This window comes from Prionailurus bengalensis, chromosome E1, assembly GCF_016509475.1.
Source record: "Prionailurus bengalensis isolate Pbe53 chromosome E1, Fcat_Pben_1.1_paternal_pri, whole genome shotgun sequence".
Taxonomy (NCBI): Eukaryota; Metazoa; Chordata; class Mammalia; order Carnivora; family Felidae; genus Prionailurus; species Prionailurus bengalensis.
This window is the reverse complement of record NC_057347.1, coordinates 25,396,233-25,415,200: the sequence shown is the minus strand read 5'-3', so window position 1 is coordinate 25,415,200 and position 18,968 is coordinate 25,396,233. Positions and strand designations below refer to the sequence as shown.

At 34.2% G+C, this 18,968-nt stretch overlaps 1 protein-coding gene across 1 annotated transcript in view; it reads right to left on the bottom strand.

Moving 5' to 3' along the window:
- The window catches only part of BCAS3 (BCAS3 microtubule associated cell migration factor), a 629,762-nt gene that overhangs the window by 463,219 nt on the left and 147,575 nt on the right, over nt 1-18,968 (bottom strand). The window contains exons 10-11 of the mRNA XM_043582630.1: nt 11,246-11,353; nt 7,426-7,502 (exon numbers count right to left, since the gene is read on the bottom strand). Of these exons, the coding sequence (XP_043438565.1) occupies nt 7,426-7,502; nt 11,246-11,353 (185 nt within the window). The remainder of the gene's footprint in view (nt 1-7,425; nt 7,503-11,245; nt 11,354-18,968) is intronic.

The following is an 18,968-nucleotide window of genomic DNA, read 5'->3' as shown; positions in this document are numbered from 1 at the left end:
TTGTCCTGAGCTTAGAGCTCACATTAACCTGCCCATCTCTCCTAAAAAATGTTACAAATTTGGTTCTAAACATAAAAAGGAAGCTTCTTCTTTCCAAAACTAAAAATAATCCTACATTTTTAAGATCCTTTAAATTCATTCCTTGTATTTGTTAATTCATCATTAACATAAATCAAAAATACACATAGTAACACTAAGAAATAACATTATGATTATAAGGAATAAATTTTCTTCCCCAAAGTAAATACAGAGGCCACTGAAAAGAGTTACTTATTACACAATCCTCTGGTCTCTCCAGAGACTTCATATCTAACTTTCAATTTAAGCACACTGGAAATGACTGCTAATGACATCTATCAGTCCTTGTCTTTTGTTTTCTTAATCATACATGGGTTTTGAATTTCCACACCAGACAGCTGCTCAAGGCCACGGTTTCTATACAGGCAAATACAAAGGTGTCTCCTTTCTCATTATATTGGCTGCATTCCCTTTCTAGTTCTCTATCAGCTCTCTTTACCTGATCCTTCCACCCTCTGTCACAAATTCCCATGATGCCTTCTCTGATGGACACAGGTGTCTCTACTTATTTTACAGTCCCATCATTGTATTCATATATAACTAAGGCACTCACAATCGTATTATACAAGAGCTTTTCAAACTACTTTAGAAATCAAATGCTTGCATGATCAAAACATTATCATTAAGCAGAGAATATGTCAGTCTATGTGGGCTTTGGTCCTAATTCTTCAAGAACTAGAAACCAATCACTGGAGAAATATACTATGTGGCACAGGCAAATGGACTACAACGAATGCTATTTTCAGTATGCCGCCTGGCTCAGCTGCATCTTTTCAGTGCCCCAGGCAGGATGGCTTATACTCATGGGATAACCCAAATTTAGAGAAACAAATATAAACATGACTCGTTTCACCTGCTAAAAGTTTCAGTCTGTATAAAAGAACAGTAGGAAGATGGCAGTAATTAAAGAAAAAAAAGCTTCTATCAAGTTAGGAAATGGCTCGCTTGTTCCTTGATCTTAAATATTAGGTTATTCTGAATTTTGTTCAACATGTTGATATAAATCACTTTAGGTGAAGCAGCATTTCAGAGACAAGAAGCTACATTCCTTCATACAAATATTTGACAAATATTATCAATCTTACTGACCCTACATCATTCACACAAATCCAATCTCTAGGGTTTTCAAGTCAAGTAAAATAATATGTAACTAACAATGAGATACTTCTCCACAGAAATAGGAAATGCGGTGTGTTACCACTATTGGTCAGAGTATTCACAGATGAAGGGGTTGGGAAGACTTGTGAAATGCTACAATGGATAGTATTCAGAAAATCACAGACTTTTGTTGTTGTCATTGCTGTTGATGCTTTCTCAACTCTTTTTCTATGTAAACTATATATTTCAGTACAATATGTATATATACACATAAGTTCCCAAATCAACAAAGTGAACATATACACGCATATGCAGTACCTGAAACAAAATAAACAAAAACCCCAAAACTTTATAGAATCCCAAAAGCCCAATCTCATATACCCTCCAGTCCTATTCTCCCAAGGTTATGCACTATCCTGCCTTCTGACAACTATACTAAACATCTGTCCTCAAAAGACATCACTGGGCTTTAAAGCACAGTTTATTACACTTATTTCCATTTTATTTATCCCCAGAAATGACAGGTGTACTTTTATACTACCCCAGTTTTCAATATTTTTTAGTAACATACCTTTCAGATTTAATGACCTTCACATTAAATAGACTTTATGGCATCCCGATATCATGAGAGCTATTTTACAAACACCACACTGAGAGAATAAGTAATAATCCTAATGAATCAGGTATTACTAAAAACTCACTTCCTGGGGCCTCCAGCCACTTGACCAAGACTTACTTATAAAGCTGTATGTCACTTAAAGGCACCTGACTCCAATACTATATACACTGCCGATCCCTCCAGATCTCTTCTTCTTATCATGCACAATTCACAGAATACAAGAGAGACTAACACTTCAATAACACTTATTTCAACTACTCGGTGGGTCCAGCAATGCAGAAGGAAGCATTTAGGACTACATGGCAAAGGTCCCAAGGGATATCAAGTAAAAAAGAAAAAACAAAAGCATTAAGAAAGAGTAATAATGATTCAGTCTCCCATTCATCTTTAACTTCACTGATAGTTTGTACTTGCTAAAGGCTCATAAAACAGATCTTCCTATTCTCAAAAGGGGAAACACTCCATGTACAGGAGAGATACTCAAGAGCTGATGACTACAAACATACATTTTTCAAATAAACTCGTATTTCAAGAAAATTTCTGGGTTTACTCCAACACAATATGTAGGAGAATCTTCATTCATATATTCATTTCTTTAAATATTCACCAAAAACTATTAATTTCTACCTCAGACCTCCTCCATGAGGTCAGTACTGATCTTATATTAATAATTTTTTCCTTATCTGATGACCTGTAACAGAGCTGTACTACATTCTAAACTATATTGGTTAACTAAACATCTTGGTAAAGGGCCACTGATGCTTTGAAACCAGAAAATAGCTGTGATAAAGGTTTTTCGGGTGTTTTTTTTGTTTTTTTTTTGGGGGGGGGTGTTGAGAAAGAAAGAGAGAGCATGAGCAAGGTAGAGGAAGAGGGGGGAGAGAGAATCTTAAGCAGGCTCCATGCCCAACATAGAGACTGACACGGGGCTCAATTTCATAACTATGAGATCATGACCTGTGGGGTGCCTGGGTGGCTCAGTCGGTTAAGCGTCTGACTTTGGCTCAGGTCATGATCTTGTGGTCTGTGAGTTCGAGCCCACGTCGGGCTCTGTGCTGACAGCTAGGAGCCTGGAGCCTGCTTTGGATTCTGTGTCTCCCCTCTCTCTCTCTCTGCCCCTCCCCGACTCGTGCTCTGTCTCACTCTGTCTCTCAAAAATAAATGTTAAAAAAAATTTTTTTCTTTAAAAAAAGAAATGGCAGTAAATAAATTTAAGCAGAATAAAAAGGTTAATCACCATTACCATTCTCCAATAGGAGACAGCATTTCCTGAGTATATTTGACCAGGGCATTCTGATTTGCACATGTTGAAGGTCTAGTGCTCTGCCAACAGACTTTGGGAATTGTTATCTTTGGGGACTTAAAAGAAGGCAAGGTTGCTTTAAACTAAAGGTGTCAGGAAATAGTTCACATAAGAACTAAAACAGATACAGGGCCTAGAAAGATATGTAGGCTTAATACATTCTGGGAAGGCAGGGTGCTAGTGAAAAGGCCAACTGAGGCAGGAAAATAAAGCAACAGTGTACCTGCAAAGAAATGAGGATAATGAGTGGGGTTCAAAATAAATGTAGCATAAGCAGCATGAAAATGAGTTGTAGAAATAAAGACTTGACAAGGATATTGGATATTCTTAAGAAGGTTTTTCTATGTTAAAAACCTTAGAAGCTGAGATGGTAGGAAATATGTAAGATACATGTCCCTGTTGGCCCAGAACATTTCTAGTATACCTGTTAACCAGACTTGACAAGATTAAATCAAGTATAGCATTTGTTCAAATAAAAAGACCTCAGTTTAGATGACATATTATATATGGTCATTTAGTGTATCAAAAATATAATTTTGTAAGTTCTTATCATTTAGATATACATAATAGAATATGTACTGATGAAATTAAATAATGTCCAGGATATGCTTCAAAATAATTAGAGGAAAGGTATAAATAAAAAAGACTATCCATGAACTGATAATTCTTGAAACTAGATGATAAGTACATGGTGGTTCATTATACCATGACTTTATTTAAATAACAGTATGTACTTACTGAAATTTTTTAAAAAATGTTTCAATGGCATTCATAGGAGATGAAATAGTATTTCTGCAGCATTATTAATTTAATAAAACACAATATTTTCACCGTATATATACTAAATGTCTATTAAATAAGCAAAATTATTAAAAATCAAAAATACATTTAACCATTTTAACGTAACTAAAAGTTCACCTTCTTTCAACAAGAACTTCATAATTTCAAGGAAGAATGAACACTAATGGAGCGCCTGGGTGGATCAAGTCAGTTGAGTGTCCGGCTTTGGCTCAGGTCATGATCTCGTGGCTCATGAATTCAAGCCCCTCATGGGGCTGTGCTGACAGCTCAGAGCCTGGAACCTGATTCTGATTCTGCGTCTCCATCTCTCTCTGCCCCTCTCCCTTCAGAGTACTCTGGAAGGCCTATTCTTATTCCAGTGTATCAAAAATATTACAAAGCTTGTGTCCTTCAAATCTAATTATAAGTTCAATACATAAGTCTAATGATTTTATGCCAAGTGAAATACATCAGAGAAAAACAAATACCATATGATTTCACTCATATGTGGAACTTCAGAAACAAAATAAGTGATCAAAGAAGAGAGACAAAAAAACCCAGAGTCTATAATACAGAATACAAACCAGGGGAAAGAGGAAGATGAGTGAAATAGGTGAAGGGGATTAAGAGCACACATATCATGATGAGCACTGAGTAATGTGTAGAATTGTTGAATTACTATCACTTCTTGGCCTTTTGGGTAAGATCAAGTGTAGAATTGCTGAATTACTATATTGTACACCAACGCTTTTAAGTTGTTCCTTTATAATAAAGTTTAATTTTTCTTTTAAAATTCTATACTGGGTAATTAATTACTGAAAATCTGTATTTTTTACTTATTTACTAAAAAAACTATAAATAAATATGCTCTATAAAGTAAATATCTCTATTATTAAATTATTTATATTTATTAACTTCTCTTTAGTCACTGTGACAACTGAAGTTTTACCAACACTTACTACAAAGAAAGAAACTTAGATCTATTGGTAAATATAATATTACTTTCAACATACACAGTCCAGTAGAGCCTAATGTTTAAATAAGGTTTAAATTTCAAAACATACATTGTCATTTAAATAAACTATCTTAACAAATAATGATTTGGGATTTTTCCCCCCAATTTAACACTCAGCTGAGAGGGCAAAAGTAGGCTATCTTTATTTTTTAAAAAGAAAAAGAAAGTAGTTCTATTCTCCTGAACTGATTTTAAAAGGTAAAATTAGCTAATAAAAAATAGAGATTCTAAGTGTAAAATTAATATGGAGTCACAACAGGGGTGCCTGGGTGGCTCAGTTGGTTGAGCAACCGACTTTGGCTCAGGTCATGATCTCACGGTTTGTGAGTTCGAGCACCGCGTCGGGCTCTGTGCTGACAGCTCAGAGCCTGGAGCCTGCTCAGATTCTGTGTCTCCCCCTATCTTTGCCCCTCTCTGTTCATGCTCTGTCGCTCGCTCGCTCGCTCTCTCCCTCTCTCTCTCTCTCTATCTCTCTCTCTATAAGTAAACATTAAAAAAATATATAAAAAAAGATATGGAGTCACAACAGAGATATCTGACTTTGCAGAAGTCAGGCCACACATATCTTTGATTAATGATGAAGGGCAGAAGACCACTGATAAAATGTAACATAAATGCTCAAAAAAACCTGGTATCTGAATCTGACTGAAGTGTTCACACTGTCCTGATTCACTGCTCTGTAGCCCACATCCATGGAAGTAATGGATAGATTCAGACATGGCTCCTTAGATATGTTCTATTTCTCTATTGTTTTAATTGTAATAATGAGTAATACAAATATAATGTAATAGATTAATGCATAAGACCTGTATAAGAAACAATGAGCTAAAACAGGCCATGTAATATCCAAAGTTTCCCAGATTACCTATATAATACATTTGTGAATGAAGATGTTATTAACAAATATACATGTTCCTCAAAAACTTTTTAATTTTTTTACATATAAATGTAACAATATAAAATCCTGCCTAATAATCTACATTTAATAATTATTAAAATATAAATACATTTCTGATCACCATAAAATCACTGATAGCTGGATTAATGTACTCATTCAAGAAATATTTAATGAGAGCCTACACTGTGCTAATCAATGTCCCAGGGGCCAAAGATATGAATGGTACACATTAGGCCTTGTGATAAAACAAAAAATATCCCAGTAACATGATCTCCATTATTATCTTTGTGGATCTCTGAGAGATGATTGCAAGCCAAAGACAAGTTGTCATAATTCTCTTTCCTAGTCTACAAAATTATAAACCATGCATTATGAGTTATTACATTATGTGTTATATATCATATATAATACATGCAATTCCATATAAATGTGCTAGTTATCTCAAGAACATGAGTTCTTATCAGAAAGGATAATGTCTACTACCCAGTGCTTAATACATCGCAGATATTTGATAAGCCTAATGAATAAGTATGTAAATAACCGTGATACTTCAAGAGCTACAGCAATATGATTTTGGATTCCCTAGTTATAACAAACCTGGGATCTGTTCCAACAAAACTATTTCTGCAGCATATGCATAATTATACTCTTTGGAAAAAACATATATAGTTTTGATGGTGAGTTATAGAAGTTAAAATATAGAAGATAAGAATGAAAACTACTATTTTACTAGAAATATAGTGAAAAAAATTCTAACTCCAGACTTCCTTTGGACTCAGTTCCTACTGGAATCTCCACCTTGCTGGCCTGCCAGCCAGCCCCCACAACTGTGGACTTGCCAGCCCCCACAACTGCATGAACCAATGCCTTTCAAAAAAAACCAAAAATCAGTCAGGGGTGCCTGAGTGGCTCAGTCAGTTAAGCATCTGACTCTTGATTTTGGCTCAGGTCCTGATCTCACAGTTCATGAGTTTAAGCCCTGTATCAGGCTCTGAGCTGACAGCATGGAGCCTGCTTGGGATTCTCTCTCTCCCTCTCTCTCCCCCACACATGTGTGTGTGGATTCTCTCTCTCTCTCTCTCTCTCTCTCTCTCTCTCTCAAAATAAATACATAAGCCTTAAAAAAAAAATCAGTCGACCAATCAGTGAGTGCGTGTATGGCTCCAGATTCTATGCTTATTTTTGCACTTTCAAAGAGTACTAGAAGTCATGGGAGATGGAATAAGAAGGAGGGAGACACAGAAAGAGACTGAAACATTTCTCTAAGTTTCAAATCCCTCAGTTGCAATAACCCAGATATCTCTTCAAGTATGTTATGTTAATAAAGTAATTTAACACAGGCTTTGAAAGTATAACATAGATAGCTACATGAACCTAAATTAATCACAATTACTCAAGGAGACTAAGGAGAAATTGAGGCAATACAGTACAAGGTGTCCTCGATAACAGATAGAAAATGTGCTGTGGGTTGTAAAGATACACCATAAAATTACAGTAGTAAGAGATCCACAGAAACACTGGAATATCATAATAATCAAATAACCACGAAACACTGATGTTATGATTACAGTAAGTTTGCTGATTCTATCAAATAGTATAAACTCAAATGTATAAGAAATCAATTTGATACATACTTGTGACAAAAAATTTTTTTGTGAAAGTACAGCTATCAAAGGCAGCAATTTTCTCCTGCAAGACTACAACGAGGATCCTAAAATTAGAGGGGGAAAAAAATGTGAATGTGAAGTTCTGTAAATTAAATTATAAATAAGATAAATCATTAGATTTAAATAAGTATCTACCAATGCAATTTTGGCAAGAAACCTCTGCCTGTTAAAATATAAAAACAGAACCACAAAATCCTTATAGTAATCAAGAAAAACATGATTAGAAGAAAAGTGACAGAACAAACTATAGCTTAAAAAATTATTTTTCTCTGAATAAAATTTTATTTTCATTCATTATTAATCAAATAAATCTATCTTCATTAGGAATGTATGAAATCAATAAACTGCTGGCTATTTACTAAAAGTGTTTTCCAGTGCTGCTCAAAGTCATGAAATTAAACATAAAATGGATTTATGTAAGCTGTCACTTAAAATGACTGCTGAATTTCCCAACACAAGAGCAAAAGAAAGAAAGCAAACTCAGACAACTGTTATTCAGTATAAATGAGCTATTTCTGATTGATTCAATATATTAAAATTTAATCAGAATCTGTATGAACTATCTCCCAAAGCCCAAGATGTGCAAATAATTAGGAACATAATTCAGTTATAAAATTTTTTCATAATCAAAATTCCTAAAATACATCCAAAATGAAGTTATTTTATAAATTATGTTTTAGAATACTTCTCCTTGCATAACATTAATGTAAAGATACAAATTTCAAAGTCATTTTAACAATTAAAGATTACAATTGTTAAATATTTAACATGCTCAATGTATTTTTCCAAATTTGGGGGAGGTAAGCCTGAGTAACAGATGTTAATGGTGAGCGGGAAAAAAGAAAAGTGTTGTCTTCAACATGCATGCTTTAATAATCTTGTTCATTTGCTAATGCAAAACAAAATCCTTAACACAGTTGACAACACATAATAAATGAGTCAGTCATGGCACTTAACATAAGAAACCAACCAATCCTCAGACCCAGGTTAAAGGCTTAGGGAACCCATAATAAGAAGGTGACAAACTCAAATGAGAGAAAACGCAGACAAACCAGAGATGAAAAGTTTTGCTATAATTAAGCAGCCCCTCCCCATAATACAGTAACAAAGAATGATTCCAACAAGGACAGTTTAACTTATTATGAATATTGCTAAGTCCAAAACACTGTGCCATAGAGCTGATTTGCAAAACCAAATGCAAAATTAACCAGGGAAAGACCTGGTGAATAGATTTGACACTTTATAGAGCAAAATCTAAGCAGTATCCTGAAATCCGCATGATAGCTTTTCCTCTAACCTTCACCATTTGAACTCATGCAACTTCTAATGGGAAAATCAATTTTTAAAAATACTACATAATGTGCCCAAATCAACAGATGTTTTTTGTTGGAACATATCTTCAAATAGTTTTTCTTAAAAAAAAAATAAAGGTAGAATATGAACCTTTGCTATATCAACCAAATATCCAGAGAATTTCATAATCACTTTTCATTAATGATATCTCATATTCATAAATCACTCTTTTATCTCCTTTTACTCCTACTTACAAGTTTCACAATTACTAATTACGACGAGCACACTGATGACTACAAAAAAATTAACTGTATTAATTTTCAATGTAATTTATATCTGTTTAACATTAAATGTGCTCATTACTTCATGGCTAAAATTAAAAGTGATAAACACAAAAATATTTGTTGTAGGAAAAGCTGACCTAACTGCAGTACTTGGAACACAGTACTTGGAACAAGTGCAGACTTAAGAAAAACCCAAATCTGCCATTCATAGCATCTGTAACAGGTTGTGTTTTTTTTAATGTCTTATTTATCTGTGTGTGTGTGTGTGTGTGTGTGTGTGTGTGTGTGTGTGTGTGAGAGAGAGAGAGAGAGAGAGAGAGAGAGAGAGAGAGAGAGAGAGAAAGAGAGAGAGAGAGAGAGAGAGAGAGAAAACAAGCGGGGGAGGGGCAGAAAGGAAGACACAGAATCTGAAGCACGCTCCAGGCTCTAAACTGTCAGCACAGAGACCAACGCAAGGCTCGAACTCGTGAACCATCAGATCATGACCTGAGCCGAAGTCGGAAGCTTGACGAACTAAGCCACCCAGGCACCCTGTCTCTGTAACAGTTTTAAAATATTTTGCAAGAAATACTTTTTTAAAAATTTAACTGCACTTTGTTCCTCTGTCTTCTAGTGTATTTGCGTATTTGTAGTACTACAAGTAAATTGTGCCCTACAAATCTTATTTGTACTTAATCTCCCTTTCCAAGTGTGTGCAAGTTGCTGTTTGGCTAAGTAGGTATGTAATCTGTTGTGTGAGACAGCACAAGGACACTTGAAAAAGGGCTTTCATTACATTTTCCCAGGTTAAATATATTATCCATTGGATCCAGCCATTCAATAATGTTGATTTTGAATAATTTGCTGTGTCACTGGATAATTACGTTATCCCAGCAATAATATTTCTGTTTCCTATAATTTTGAGTTTGAGATTATTTAAAGTATAAATATGCATAATAATTAGATCTTCACTATGAACTGCACACTATCACTGAACAGCTTTTCTTTGTCCTAGTTCATGTTTTTATACTTGAATTCAAACACTTTTATCATTAGTATCAAAGCCCACATATCCTTTTAGTTTGCATTTGTCAGGTCTGTCTTTAGCTTCTTTTTATATTCAACCTTTCTGAGTCACTTTTTGAATCTCTTTAAAATCTAACCCGAGAGTCTTTTATTACAAAATTTATTTTATATTGACACAGCACAAAATATTGTGTTTTCCATGTTCCATGTGTTTGCTTTTTGATGAGATGTTCAGATTTACAGTCTGCATCCATGACCTTGATCAAGACATTTTCCAATGCAGGGCTGCAATTTTCTCAAACGTAAAATGAAGTGCTGAGTAATAGAAGATTCTTAAGGTCCCTTTCTCCCCTAATATTCAATGGCTATAAGTTAAATCTTCATTATCATTAGGTCAGGTTCAACCCAGATCTGAGTGTTTTCTTAGAGATTTTAACAAAATAGATTTGAAAGAAGGAAAATGTATCTAGTCCATGCTTTAGTTCTACTGTTAAATATAAATAAATAACAATATTTAAAAGCCACTTTTATTGTTCAGATATATGCTTTGTTTTGATGAATGCTAACAGGAAAGTTATATTTCACATTATAAACCAGTAAACCCACAGAAGTTCATACATTCTATATATTAAAAAGCTATGTTATACATGTAAAAAAGTTCCCCAAAGCAATGCTTAATCTTTGTACATTTGCTTACTTTTTGTTCTTTTCCATTTCAGTCTTAAAATACTGATTATGACTCGCTAAACTCAATTCACTAATGGATCAAGACTGGAAGTTTGAAAACATTCATTCAGAAATCTTAACAGTGACTCCACTTGGCAAAATTCAGGGAAGGTATTTTGTAACTTTAAAAAAAATGAATAAATCAAAGATAGTCAATGATACCAGTAGAGCTCTACATGCCCAGGAGGTGCATTACTTTGTATAAGAAACACATGAAAGGGGCACCAAAGTGGCTCAGTCAGCTGGTTAAGCATCCCACTTCGGCTCAGGTCATGATCTCGAGGTTCATGGGTTTGAGCCCCACATGGGGCTCTGTGCTGACAGCTCTAAGCCTGGAGCCTGTTTCAGATTCTGTGTGTGTGTCTCTCTCTCCCTTCCCCTGCTCAGTCTGTCTGTCTGTCTCTCTCTCTCTCTCTCAAAAATAAATAAACATTAAAAAATATTTTTTAAAAAGAAGAAATACATGAAAAAATGCTTACCGCTTGTTGCAGTGGAGATCATAGATAGGTGTTTTAAACTGAATAGACTTGACCATCTCACCAGTACGAAGTGAATATAGATCTACACAACAGTAAGGTGGACTTGTGCTAAAAAAAAAGAGAGAAAGAAAGAAAGAAAGAAAGAAAGAAAGAAAGAAAGAAAGAAAGAAAGAAAAACAAAAAGAAAAAAAGACAAAAGCCATATTTTTAAAAATGTGGGGGGGGGGCAGTAAGCTCTATATTTTCTTATTAACATAATCTTAAAACCCCTAATTAACATAATACAAGGAAATTTACTTGAACTATTAAAATAGTTCATAATATCATAATATATCCCAATCAATTCATTTCATTAATTCAAAATTAGGGGGAAAAAAGAAAATGAAACTCATTCACCAAATTATTACTATACAAAAGAAAACTATAAGATTATCTCAATAAATACATAAAAGTATTTGATAAAATTAAAAACTTGTTCATAAGAAATATTTCATTAATCTGATAATGTATAGCAACCTTAAAACTAAGAAAAACTATCAATTATATATAATGGTAAAACACTGAAAACCTTCACCCTAAAATCAGGAACTAGACAAGAATACTCATTATTACCACATCTACTCAAGACAGTATGCAAAAGTCCTGTGCATAAGGCAAGAAAAGAAATTACTATAAGGAAGAAAAAAAGCTGTCATTATTTGCCAAGAATTTGCCTGTGTATGTATAAAACCCAGTGAGACAAATCTGTATGTCAAAATATACATAAAGACAACCCCACAATAAAGAAGAACCATTAATATATGGATTAATACATGAATTAATTGGTAATATGGATTGCTAATTAATTGACATATCAATTTACCCTGGTCACTAGGTACAATACCACCCATATTTTTATAAATTAAGGACAAACCATTATAAAGTGAAATTTTAAATCTGTATATATTGGATATATGAATATATTGAATACCTTGGAATAAATCTAAGTAAAAATTTTGACATATTTACACAAAAAGAAACAAAACAAAACAAATCAAAATAAACTGAAGTATATACCACAGGCTGACAGACTTTCTAAACTGAAACAGTTCAACTCTAATAAAAAAATCTACCAGAATGAGACCTCACTCCAAAATGTATATAAATGTACATTCCACATGATCAGATTATTTTGGAAAGGTATAGTTATTAAGAGACTGGGTTCTTGACTCTAGAACAGATAAAGAGATTCATGTTTCCACCTTAACAAGGTAGGAAAAGAAGAACAAGTTAAATCCGATAAAAGTTCAATGAGGGAATTAATAATAAAATACAATATGAAATCAATGAATTGAAACGGGAGTAAGCAAAAGAAAAGAAAACATGAAACCTAGTTTTCTGAAACCAATCTACAAAGAAACAAATAATTTGACTATTCCAGTATCTATAAAAGAAACTGAACTCATAATTTAAAACTTCTCACAGTGAAATCCTTGTAAAAATGGCTCATTTGTAAATCCTAATAATCATTTAAACAAAAATATTTAGATATCCTACATAAACACTTTCAGAAGGTAGAAGAGGAGTAACTTCTCAACTTATTTTATGAAGCAAGTAACACCTGATTGCAAAACTAAACAAATACTTTGGAAGAAACTACAGATAACATTTCTGTATCTATGTATCTCATGACTATACATAAAAATTCTCCAACAAAATATTAACAAATCAAATCCAGCAATACAAAATGAGACGAGGTTTATCCCAGGAATGAAAGGTTGTTGCATATAAGACAACTTCAAATTGCTGAAGGACATCTACACAGACTTAAAAACAAATCAAAACAAAACAAAAAATCTTTCACCAAAAGATCAAGAACAAGGCAAACCTGTCTGCTCTGACCACTCTCATTTAACAAGTTAATTTCTAAATATTTATGAAAATTTGCAAAACATGATTAGTGACTTTATATGTATGAAACATTATTAATCTATAATAATTAAGATAATAGGAGATGTCACCTCACATCTGTTAGAATGGCTATTATCAAAAAGATAAGAAATATGAGTTAGCAAGGGTGCAAAGAAAAGGGAACTCTTGTGCATTGATGGTGGGACATGTAAATTGCAGCACTCACTATGGAAAATAGTATGGAGGTCCCTCAAAAAATTAAAACCAAGAAACAGACTCTTAACTATAGAAAACAAGCTGATGGTTACCAGAGGGGAAGTGAATGGGGGTATGTGAAATAGGTAGAGGGGATTAGGGTTGCACTTGTGATGAGCACCAGGTGTTGTATGGAAGTGTTGAATCACTAAATTCTTATCTGAAACTAATATTATGCTGTATGTTAACTGGAATTTAAGTTAAAAACAATTTTTTTTAAGTAAAAACATCATATGATCCAGCAATTCCACCTCTGGGTATTTATCAAAAAAAAAAAAAAAAAAAAAAGGCTCACTCAAGGGGCACATGGTGGCTTAATGGGTTAAGCGTCCAACTCTGACTTTGGCTCAGGTCATGACCTCGCTGTTCGTGGGTGGGTTCAATCCCCGCACAGAGTTCTGCACTGGAGCATGGAGCCTGCTTGGGATTCCATCTCCCTCTTTCTACCCCTCCCCCACCTGCTATTGCCCTCAAAATAAATAAACATAAAACTTAAAATAATAATAATAACAATAATAAAAGATACGTCATGCACTGGTATATTCATTGCAGCACTATTTACAACAGCCAAGACATGTAAGCAACCTGGGTCCATCAATGGATAAAAGGATAGAGAAAATGTGGTAGATACAGATATAGATACACAATGGAGCATTATTCAGGCATTTTTAAAAGAAGGAAATCTTGCCATTTGTGACATGGATACACTTTGAGGGCATTATGCTGAGTGAAATAAGTCAATGACAAATATTGTACGATCTCACATATATGTGGAATTAAAAAAAAAAAAAAAAAGATGAACTCATCAATTCAGAGAACAGACTATACCTGCCAGAGGTAGGAGGTAGGCAAAATGGGAGAAGATGGACAAAAGGAAAAAACACCCAGTTAGAAGATTAATAAGTCCTGCGGATACAATGTAGAGCATGGTGACTATAGTTAACAATACTGTATTATATATTTAAAAGTTGCTAAGAGAGTAGGTCTTAAAAGTTCTCATCAAAAGTAAAATATGGTAACTGTGTGGTGACAAATATTAACTAGACTTACTGTGGTGATCATTTTGCAGTATACACAAATATCAAATCATTACATCGTATACCTGAAACTAATATAATGTCATATGGCAAGTGTATCTCAATTTAAGAAAAAAAAAGTTATTATGGTACTGGTCTGAGCCCAGACATATAGGTCAAGGGAGCAGAATAGAGCGTCCATAAACAAACTCACATGTATGACCTAATGATTTTCATCAAAGGTGCCATATAATTAAGTGATGAAAGAATAATTTTTAAACAAATGTTGCTTTTAAAAATTAATTATTTGCACGGAAGGAATTAAATTTTTCCCTAACTTATGTTATATATTTTATATATATATGTTATTTTATAAAACATAAGTTATTTTACATGTTATTTTATAAAAAATAACTCAAAATAGATCACAGCCTAAGAATATAAGAACCAAATAGTTTCTAGAACAAAATATAGATAAAATATATTTTTTTAAGATTGATTGATTCATTGATTGATTGATTTATATGCAGGGGGACAGGTAGAGAGAGAGGGACAGAGAAAATCCCAAGCAGGCTCTGTGCTAGGATTCAGCACAGAGCCTGATGTGGAGCTCAAACTCAAGATCGTGAGATCATTACCTAAGCCAAAATCAAGACTCGGACACTTCACCACCTGAGCCATCTAGGCGCCCCTAGATAAATCTGTTTCTTAAATAAGAAAAAGAAAGTATGAACACAGATATAATTGACAACACAAAATTATCAAAACAAATTTTATTTTTTGGAGAATGCAAGCAGGTGCAGCCAATCTGGAAAACAGTATGGAGGTTCCTCAAAAAAGCTAAAAATAGAACTACCCTACGACCCAGCAATTGCACTACTAGGCATTGATCCACGGGATACAGGTGTGCTGTTTCGAAGGGACACATGCACCCCCATGTTTATAGCAGCACTATCAACAATAGCCAAGTATGGAAAGAGCCCAAATGTCCATCAATGGATGAACAGATAAAGAAGATGTGGTATATATATACAATGGAGTATTACTCGGCAATCAAAAAGACTGAAATCTTGCCACTTGCAACTATGTGGATGGAACTGGAGGGTATTATGCTAAGTGAAATTAGTCAGAGGAAGACAAATATCATATGACTTCACTCATATGAGGACTTTAAGAGACAAAACAGATGAACATAAGGGAAGGGAAACAAAAATAATATAAAAACAGAGAGGGGGACAAAACACAAGAGACTCTTAAATTTGGAGAACAAACTGAGGGTTATTGGAGGGGTTGTGGGAGGGGGGATGGGCTAAATGGGTAACGGGCACTAAGGAATCTACTCCTGAAGTCATTGTTGCACTATATGCTAATTTGGATGTAAATTTTAAAAAATAAAATTTTAAAAAAAATTTTAATTGATATTTAAAAATGAACAAGCAAGCCCCATATCGTGAGAAAATATTTTCAAAAGATATATCTGACTAAGGGTTTGTACCCAGAACATAAAAAGAACTCTTATCATTCAACAATCATGATACATACAACACATTTTTTTTTAATTTTTTTTTTCAACGTTTATTTATTTTTGGGACAGAGAGAGAGACAGAGCATGAACGGGGGAGGGGCAGAGAGAGAGGGAGACACAGAATCGGAAACAGGCTCCAGGCTCTGAGCCATCAGCCCAGAGCCTGACGCAGGGCTCAAACTCCCGGACCGTGAGATCGTGACCTGGCTGAAGTCGGACACTTAACCGACTGCGCCACCCAGGCGCCCCCATACAACACATTTTTTAATGGCCATAATATTTGACACTTTACCAAGGAAATATAGAGAGGGCAACTAAACACTTGAAAAGATGCTGAACATCATGGAAATACAAATTAAAACCACTAAACCACTAAGGGATACCACTATACTCATTAGAATGGCTAGAATTTAAGACTGGTAATATAAGAATGCAAAGTAATTAAAACTGTCATACGCTGCTGTTAGGAATGCAAAATGATATACTCACTTTGAAAAATAGCTGCTTCTTATACAGTGAACATACCCTTACTGTGTCACATCTAGGTAATTTGTTACTCATAATAACAAAACACTTAAATGTAAGTCAATAAGTGAATGGATAAATATACTATGATATATTGAGGTAATGCAATATTACTCAGCAATTTTGAAAAATGAATTATCCATACAAAATGAATCTTAAAACCATTAGGAAGTGAGAAAGAAAAGGTCAGATACAAAAGTCTACACACTGCATGAGTCCCTTTTCAATGAAAAGCTTCAAAGGTAAAACTATAATTATTGGAAGTAGATCAGTTGTTGCCAGGGGACAAAGAAAGAGGGAAGTAAAGTGCCATGAGAAAATTCTGGGGATAATGGAAATGTTGCTGTGTCTTGATACACTTGATACACAACTGTATACAAGTGGCAAAACTGGGGTGGGAGGAAACTAGTAAAACCTGAACTTCAATCTCTAAATTGACACAAGGCAAAATTCTTTTCTTAATGTTCCCAACTAATTAATCCAGTCCTCTGCTGAGAAGCAATGAGTTAATAATGAATGAAATCTAACATTTTGCCAGACCGACTGGGAAGAAAAAAACAGCTTGTCACCTTCAATTAGCAGCTCAGTATAGCCACAGTACACTAGAAACTTGAATTCTGATCATTTCACTGGCATCCATACTATGTCACAACTGAGATTCTTCCTGCAGAAAATCTTCAACAGAAACAGACAAAACAAATACTATGAAGGCTCAGTTTAGAGTTGACCAAACAAGACTTGGTAGAATTGAAAAATCTACTTATATGGGGCGGGGGGGGGGGGACCTTTTATTCAATGCCTAATAGAAAAAAGATAATTCTTTTAAAACAAGAGTTTTCAGAAAGTCACACATTCATAAAGGAGTCAGTCATGCTATCTGCCAATAACACAGTTGTGTACACGCCTGACATATCCTTTTGTTCTCTATTTTTTCTCTTTTTAAAAGCCTTGACTATTTCCCTGGGACACAGCAAGACAATCTTAATTTTTCTCATGGGTAGGCTGATGAGAAAGCTTTCCATAACAGCAGCAGTGTGCATGCCCCATAACAGAAAGGATATGTGTTAAACTCAAATGAAGATATGAAACAAGTTTTGACTCTGCACTCTAGTATACACCAAACAGTGCCACAAGAAAGTTGTTTACAGAATGAGTTTTCATTAGATTTCTAGAATTTGAATGGGGTAACATTTTCATATGTTTGTGTCTGACATTTAAAGATAAAGCTGTGACTTAACTTTACAATAAACCTAATTAATTCTTTAAGGAAAAAAGTTCCACATAGATACGTTGAGAGCTAAATGTAGAACGTAACTGAATATATTGCAAGCAAACACCACAGGTTAGAAGAAAAAGCAGGAATGATGCCGTTTTTATTATTAAATGGTTGGTTCAGGAACTCTAACTTGTGAACCCAGCACCTCTGTCTTACCAATACACAGACAGCAACATGCATAGTATAAAGTTATGTTATACTTTTTATGATAAATATAAAATAGACATGAATACAGGGGTGCTTGAGTGGCTCAGTAGGTTAAGCATCCGACTTCAGCTCAAGTCATGGTCTCACAGCTTATGAGTTCAAGCCCCACATCAGGTTCTGTGCTGACAGCTCAGAGCCCGGAGCCTGCTTTAGATTCTGTGTGCCTCTCTTGCTCTGCTCCTCTCTCACTCATGCTCTGTCTCTCTCTCTCTCTCAAGAGTAAATAAAACATTTTTAAAAACTTAAAAAACAGACACGAATACAAATTGTCCTTAACTGACCTTTTCTTTACCTAAGTAGCCTGTTTTATAGTAAGCAACCAAGAACATAAGTTGAAAATTTTTGTATCAGAATAATGTGTCACCTACTGTACCAGTGACCTATACCCATAAGGGAAATTATTAAGCTTCTATTAGAGAGTTTTGGAAAAGTCCTTCCGTAGCCAATGGTATGATATTTACATATTTCATCTATTTCAGTGAAGAGCATTGACTAGAACTACTTAAAGAGCAAATTTTTTTAAAAGCCTCCATTATTGAAAATGCAATGGTTAAATTAAGCAATAAGGAACTATAAAACCGAGTAGTTACATTAGATTTCTCAAAAGGAAAAATATTGAAAATATTATAAATACCACCTATAAATACCATCTATAAATATTATAGATAAACACCAAGAAAACACTAAACATTTCCATATAAATATCTTGCCTACTTCAATATTTCTTACTTTCTATGTAATACTTTTCACCACATTAAAAATATTTTAATATATTTAATGTAAGTTTTTTATTTTTAGAGCAATTTTTGCTTCACAGCAAAATTGAAAACGTACAGAGATTTTCCATATACCCCTTCCACCATTCATGCATAGACTACCTTTAACAACATCCCCCATCAGAATGGAATGTTTGCTACAATCGATGAATCTACAATGACATATAATCACCCAAAGTCCACAGCTTACATTAGGGTTCACTCTTGGTGTTGTACATTTTATGGGTTTGGACAAATTTATAATGGCATATAT